The 7,510-nt window shown below is 48.6% G+C and overlaps 1 protein-coding gene across 1 annotated transcript; it reads left to right on the top strand.

Moving 5' to 3' along the window:
• Positions 1 to 2,606: 2,606 nt before the first annotated feature.
• LOC104267320 (solute carrier family 2, facilitated glucose transporter member 3) lies at positions 2,607 to 7,505 on the top strand (the record flags this gene model as incomplete). Its single annotated transcript, XM_009869405.1, has 9 exons — positions 2,607 to 2,702; positions 3,632 to 3,792; positions 4,105 to 4,345; positions 4,495 to 4,657; positions 5,284 to 5,471; positions 5,834 to 5,938; positions 6,396 to 6,497; positions 6,753 to 6,956; positions 7,482 to 7,505. Coding segments are annotated over 9 exons (1,284 nt in total), but the record flags the coding sequence as incomplete, so codon positions are not given.
• Positions 7,506 to 7,510: the final 5 nt, after the last annotated feature.

Genomic DNA, 7,510 nt, shown 5'->3' with positions numbered 1-7,510 from the left:
GAGGTTTATTTTGTTGGCAGGGCTGCGGGCGTTCGTCCCGGCGTTCGTGATGCTCTTAAAGGCGCTTTTTTTTTGGTGGTAGTATGGCTTACGATAAGGTTACTGTGCAACTCCAAGAAGGCGGCAAAGCGTATTTTGTTCCCCCAAGCGTATTTTTCCCCCCATTTTTCTTTGAAGAACTAGGAACAGAGCAGACATAGCTGGCCTGTGGGTACGAGCGAGGCGTGCGCCGCTGAGGCGAGCTAATGCCCGCGTGTGCCGGAGCGCATCAGAGGGGCACAGCAGGCAGGCGGGAGGGCAGAGAGCGACTGTCCTGCCGACCCCGGCCGGGGATTAGTTACAGAGGCCAACAGAACCGGCCCGCACCGCCAGGTTGATGGTAGTGTGGGCAGATGAGGCAGAGCAAAGGAGAACATCTGCTCAAGGTCGCTCGGAGGCTGCCTTAGCTGGGTTCAACAGGTTGTGCTGCTCTGAGGCTCCAGGCGGTGAAGGGGAGAGGGGGCTGGTGAGAAGCATCTCCTGGGTAATGGGTGCTGCTGATGCCTGTGGTCAGAGGGAGGGGTGGTGGTTTGAATTCCTCTCTCAGCCTTGAGCGTTTGGGTAGGGTGGGTGTAGCTCTGTGCTATTTCTGAGCTCCCTGTTTGCCTTTTGGGAAGTGAGGTGCTTCTAGCAGTAACAGATGATCCAAACATTAGGTCACTGGCTGGCTCACAGGAGGGTTTGGGTCAGGCCATCTAGTGTCTGGGTGGTAGGATATGAATAGCAGGCAACAGCCAGGAGGAGAGAGTATGAAAGAAGGTGGAAGAACACAACCTTGTAGCTTATGTAGGTACGAGGTGCCCACAAAACAGACAGCCTGCAGTCCCTGCTGCGCCTAGAAGAAAAAGGCTGGCTGTGGCCACAGCAAGTCATGACAAAGCAGAGCCCTGGGTGGGAACGATGCTCGTATGTTGAGTCACTGTTGAAAATGGGGAGAGCTGGGTTTTATCCTCAGCTTTGTGTTGTAACTGTTGATTGGGGGTGATCTGACTTAGAGTGCTGAAAGTGCTCAGATGTGTAAGTGCCATTTTAGAGGCATGTAGATGCTTTGGAAGAGCTGTGTCCTTATGGTTCTGTGCCAAATTTCCTTGCAGCAGAAGTGAGGGGAGCAGTCACAGGGGGAAGAAGACCTAGACACCCCCTAAGGTATATTCAGGTGTGAACAGTACCTCGGGAATCATGTGCTCCACCATACAAGAAAAGGACCGTGTCCCCTTTGTCTCTCCATGGATAACCTTGGCAGCAAGAGAGCTCAGCATGAGACATTTGCATGATGTAGGTGGGGGGAAACCATGTTCCAGAGTAATTTCCCCTGTGTAGTGGGGCCTAACTGATAGCCGTGCAAGGGTTGTTCAGGCCAGAAGCACCTACATGCTTGGCTTGGAAGACTGGTAAGGTGGTATGAGCACTGGCAGAAGGTTATTGGCAAAGATTTTGGGTAGCCTTGGGAGACACTGTTTATTCCTGGAGCTGAACTGGAATGAGAGAGACTGGAGGAGCTGTGACAGGAGGCCCCATGGAGTACTTTTCTCTCCTCTGCCAGCCTGAGGATAATAATTGGAAGGCTTTGGAAAAGGACTGTTAAAATTTTTGGAAATGCTTCCAAACACTCCTGAGATAGAAATATGATCTTTGCAAATTGTGCTAACTCAAAAACTGTCTGTCTGAGTGCCAACTCCTGAGTCATCTGCTCCCCCATGCCTCCCTAACAAAGAGCTGGCTTAAATGCCAGAAGCTTCAAAAACATAGAAGATGTCAGGATGCATTTCATTGACACTTAAATTTTTCGGTTTGTATGACTTCTGAGGTTGGACCTCCAAGTCTCCTCTGTGGCTCTGAGGGCACAGCAGCTTTTATTTTAATAGAGATTCACATCTGCTCAAATTCCAGGGACTGTGCTTCATTTAAAATGGCAAGTATTGCCACAACTTCAAGAAAAATAAACGGGAAGGTTGGCAGCAACTGCTGCCGCCGCCTCTGAAACAGGCTGCCACAGAGGCAGGCTGCTGTGCCAGGTGCCCTGAGGCAGAGTTGGGGAAGCTCTAGCCTGGGAAAAGCAAGCCTGTTGCTGAAGAGTGCATGTTTTAACTGTTAGGAGTGACTGCCAGTATTATAGCTCATGGGCAGATCTGAGACTTGGTTTATGGGAACTTGTCAGTTGGCAAAGGGAAGAGTTAAGACCGTTGTTTCATGCCATGCCAGAGCTCAGCAAAAGCTTTTCTGTAAAGCAGATGAACCCAAAATAACAGCCACTAATGCAGCCAGTGTATTCATTACTAATGAGCTGAGAATAGTTGATGCAGGTCAGGAGATAATAAAGGGGAGGTCCTGACAGGCCCTCCTACTTCTAGTCACGGAACTTTTTCCTGCTGTACAGTTGAATCTCCCTTTCTAAGGTTTCTGTTACTGGTACCCACCCTTGCAGGATAAAAGTCCATTCTCTGCTTTTGGCGCACTTGCACAGGGCACCTATGAACTGCATCTGCTGTTTATGTTGAAGAGAAACTCAAGTTGTGTGGAAAGCGTGAATAACAAAATTAACTAAATTATTTTCTGTCTTTCCATAGAAAATCACAGCACCCCTTATTTACGCTGTTTCCGTTGCTGCCATTGGATCTCTCCAGTTTGGGTACAACACTGGTGTCATCAATGCTCCTGAGAAGGTGAGAAGGAGAATGAATTGGGGAGATAGTACCAGTGAGGGGCTGATGGGGAAAACAAAGGTGTAGAAAGGAGAGGAGCTGTCTTCCAAGCAGCTAATGATTTGGTTCTAGTTTATGAAGTGAAGTCATTCAAACCCCACTCTCAACTGCAACAGTGGACAGGAAGGACAAAGTTTTTGGGAGGAGAGAGAGCGAGTAGGGAGGCTGATTCACTGCATTTGAAGTGCAGAGTAGGCAGGATGGCTCCATCTGCAATTTCCTGTTGGTCTGTATTTGTGTGGAGGAATGTGAGCCACTTCAGTTTTGAGTTGGAGTAAACCAGCCATGGCAGAAGGAATGTAGAGACCAACACGTAGAAAACAGTTGAGGGACAGTAGGGATTATAGCTACTCTAGTTTAGTTTGTATCGGGGACCATTTCATGCTGCTTTCTTTCTTTTTTTTTTTTTTAATTCCTTGTGTCGATTCAGTGCTTGTATAAAAGACTTGTGACTGAGGTACTCTGATAAAATCATCTCATGACTGTAGCCTAAGAGAGAAGAGATGAAGAAAAACGAGAAATGTAGTTTTCTTGTAAGCTCTCAAGAACTGAGTCACCAATGCCACATCCACCCTGTCTCCGGGAACAGATGTCACATTACCGGGGGTGAGGGGAAGGTTGTCGTCCCTAGCTGGTGTCCTGCTGCCATCTGCTGGGGACAGATGCTCTGAGGTCACTTCACCCTCAGCCCTTGCAGAATTTCTCTTGTTATCAAAGAGGATGCCTTAGAAATGGGAAATGCAGCCCTGTGACATCCCCATGGGACAATGAAGGGTTGTTGTATGTAATGTTCTGGCTTTTCAGGCTTACCTCAAAAGTAATCTTCCCTCTTCCCAGTGCAAGATGCCTCTCACTGGATTGCAACTATTCCTACTTGGTTTCTCTTGCAGATAATCCGGAGCTTCTTCAACAAAACCCTGTCAGAACGAAGTGGGGAGGCTGTCTCCCCAGAGCTCCTCACCTCCCTGTGGTCTCTTTCTGTGGCCATCTTCTCAGTAGGAGGTATGATCGGCTCCTTCTCAGTCAGCCTCTTTGTCAACAGATTTGGCAGGTAAGTTGGGATGACAGATCCAAGCCATTAGGGTTTTTTTCCCAGTCTGCACTGGAGTGTTGGGTGGAAGAGGGCAGAGGTGAGAGAAAGGGAGGAGGAGGCTGGGAAAGAAGCAAGAATATGCAGGCTGCTGAAGAAGGGTTGCAGGCTGCTGAAGAAGAAGGGTTGCAGGCCAAGGTGTGAGCTGAATAAGAATTGCTCTTTTCCACTCCCACTCCTGAGATGGGGTCATGGGTGGGTTTATCACTCTCCCAATGATTTTTCCACTATATTACCAGTTTAAACTCAGTTTTGGTGTCTTTACCCTGGCAGGAGGAACTCCATGCTACTGGTGAACATTTTGGCTTTTGTTGGTGGCATTCTCATGGCCTTCTCTAAGATTGCAAAGGCAGTGGAGATGCTGGTCATTGGCCGCTTCATTATTGGCATCTTCTGTGGTCTCTGCACTGGCTTTGTGCCCATGTACATCAGTGAGGTCTCACCCACCAGCCTCCGTGGAGCCTTTGGCACCCTCAACCAGCTGGGCATTGTCGTGGGCATTCTGGTGGCCCAGGTAGGCTTGGCACAACCTCGTCTTTCCTTCAGGGAAAACAAGGGCTGGGGGAGGGTGAGGTTGGCTGCACTTGCCATTGGATGTGGTCATACTGGTGTGGGGTGAGGAATCGAAGTATTTAAATCCTGCTGTTTCTCTTCTTGGTGTAGATCTTCGGCCTGGAGGCAATCATGGGGACTGAAGCACTTTGGCCACTGCTTTTGGGGTTCACAGTCCTCCCAGCAGTCCTGCAGTGTGTTGCTCTTCTTTTCTGCCCTGAGAGCCCTCGTTTCTTATTGATCAACAAGATGGAAGAAGAGAAAGCACAAGCAGGTAAGACCTAATGTCTGAAGAGGCAGGGCTGTATTCTGGCTCCCAGCCTGTACTGACTTTGAGTGGGAGGCCAAGCCTTACTCTGGAGCTTGTGGTGGATCAAGGGTGTGACTCCTGGAGGGCACCAGGCCCACCTTCCCATCCTTCAGATTGCACCAGTGCCAGGAAGTGTGAGAAACTTGGCATCCCAACAGACTCCAGGTGGGATTAAGGTGTGAGGAGCGGCACTTGGCCTGATGGGATGTAGCAGGGCCAGCTGCTGCAGCTCTGTGGGCTCCTCTTAAATGCCAGCCTATTTCCTGCCCTTCAACAAGGAGGGCTGGAGTCAGCTCTGACAAGTGTGTGAATAGAATTAGGGATCAGATGTAAGTCTGGAAATTTAGCAGCATGAGCAGGACCTGGACCTGGTTTCCATGCTGATCACAGCACACCAACATCTGGGTTGAAAAGATGAGTGAGGTTATGTGTAGAGGCTCAGTTTTTCCCACAGAGCAAGCCCAAACACTTGACTGGTAGGTGGCTCAGTCTTCCAGGGTGCCCTCCCTGAAACAGCAGGACAGGAGGAGGAGAGTCTGCTGGCTGTGGTGGGTGTATTATAGCTGGTGTTTTTTGATTCCTCCCTCTAGTTCTCCAGAAGCTCCGTGGTACAGAAGATGTGTCTCAGGACATCCTGGAGATGAAAGAAGAGAGTGCTAAAATGTCCCAGGAAAAGAAAGCAACTGTGCCAGAGCTCTTCCGCTCTCCAAACTACCGTCAGGCTATTATCATTGCCATCATGCTACAGCTCTCCCAACAGCTCTCTGGCATCAATGCTGTGAGTTATCTTCCTGTCCTGTCTGTTGGCCTCTGTCTGGCTACACTCACCATTAATGTTGAGAGAGTTGTGCTTCCAGAAATGTTTTGCACCGTGACTGGAAGTCACTTGTTTAGTGATACTGCAGAGATTGTGAAAATGAAAGGTGGAGGTTATATGGGCTTTCATTTTTGCCGTGCACCCTGACAAGACATTTCATCTTGCACCAAGTGAATGAACCTTGACTAGAAGCATGCTGTTTATACTGCTGAGAGCTGCTTTCACATTCCCTGTTGGGCCTGCAAGCCATTGGGCGGAGAATGAGGGACATGCTCTCAGATATTGGAATTGTGACAGTGACCAACTTGTGCTTCTTTTCCCAGGTATTCTATTATTCTACAGGGATTTTTGAAAGAGCTGGAATCACGCAACCTGTGTATGCCACTATTGGAGCTGGTGTGGTAAACACAGTCTTTACTGTTGTGTCGGTAAGTGAAACGGGCCCTCTGGTTAGCGGTGTCTGCTTGGGCTTTTTGGGGAGATGTGAATGAAGACAAGTAGCCAGGCTGTGACAGAACTTTGTCCTAGGCCCACAGCACACTAGCATTGTGCTACATGTGCCTATAAGAGCAAAGAAAAGTATGCATTAAAAGCATTGTGGGAGGAAAGGACTGCAGAAAGAGATTGTCAAACTTTTAGATGAAAGAAAGGGTGAAAAGGAGTGCATGGGCAGGGGATGGGGAAGAGGAATCCTGAGAGAAGGCAGTAGCAAGAACCAGAGAGCAAAAACTTCCGCAAAAGGTGGAGCAGCCTGGTGACCTGCACTGAGATCACTAATGGCACTGATAAAAGAGGTGAAAGGTACACTGAGGAAGGGGAGCTTCTTTTGCTCTTGCTGCCCAAGTAATAGTTTTGGGTTTTTTTCTCCTTCTGCCATGTTTCCAGCTGTTCCTGGTGGAGCGTGCAGGGCGCAGGACCCTCCATTTAGTTGGTTTGGGTGGCATGGCTGTGTGTGCTGTTCTTATGACCATCGCTTTAGCTCTGAAGGTGAGTAACTGATGTTCTTGTCTAGGTTGACCCCAGCAGGAGACCTATAAGACTATATATATCTGCCTTGCCCTGCAGTGCTGCTGTGTAGGCAGGTACAGCTGGGGCTAGAGCCGAGTGTGCTGTGGAGAGCACAACTGTGGAAATCGTGCCACAGTGTTCATTGTGCAGCCGAGAAAGCTGTGATGTTGGAGGTGGCACTGCTGTGCCATATTAGCCTCAAACTGCAGCTGATCCTATTTTGTTCCCTTGCAGGACATTGTGCTGTGGATCAGATACATCAGCATTGTGGCCACTTTTGGCTTTGTGGCTCTTTTTGAGATTGGCCCTGGCCCTATCCCGTGGTTCATTGTGGCAGAGCTCTTCAGCCAGGGCCCACGGCCTGCAGCCATGGCAGTGGCTGGTTGTTCCAACTGGACCTCTAATTTCTTGGTGGGAATGCTCTTCCCCTATGCAGAGGTAAGGACCCAGTTTGCAAAGTGCTGAGTGCTGTAGCTTTGGATTGGGTGTCCAGAGTGGTTGTAGAGTCTCCATCCTTGGAGATGTCAAAACTTGACTGTATGACCCTTATCAATCTGATCTGTCCTTGAAGTTGTCCTTGCTTTGAGCAGAGGGCTGGTCAGTCTTCCAGAGGTCACTGATTCTGCGTTCTGATTGTTACTGAAAATTAAGTGTTGTGGCACACCTCAGATTTTTGCTGTCTTTAACTACTTGTAGCTTACAGATAGTTGGAAGATACATCTTAATTAGCACATCAGGGATTTCCCTTTTAAAAACCTCAATTTTTGTCACCCCCAAGAACATTAAAGCATTTCAGAAGCCCATAGGAACCTGATATCATTTAAAAAAAACCCCCACTGGCTAAAGGATTGTTAGTAAGGGCATTGTTGGGGAAAGGTGTTAAAATTTTGGCCTGTCAACAGCAAATGACTTTGCATTATGAGCTTTTCAAATTAAAACTTCCTGCTTTTGTCCTCCCTGCAGAAACTATGCGGCTCCTATGTCTTCCTCAT

The sequence above is a fragment of the Apaloderma vittatum genome, unplaced genomic scaffold (assembly GCF_000703405.1).
Source record: "Apaloderma vittatum isolate BGI_N311 unplaced genomic scaffold, ASM70340v1 scaffold40725, whole genome shotgun sequence".
Lineage (NCBI taxonomy): Eukaryota > Metazoa > Chordata > Aves > Trogoniformes > Trogonidae > Apaloderma > Apaloderma vittatum.
This window is presented reverse-complemented; position numbering and strand designations above follow the sequence as displayed.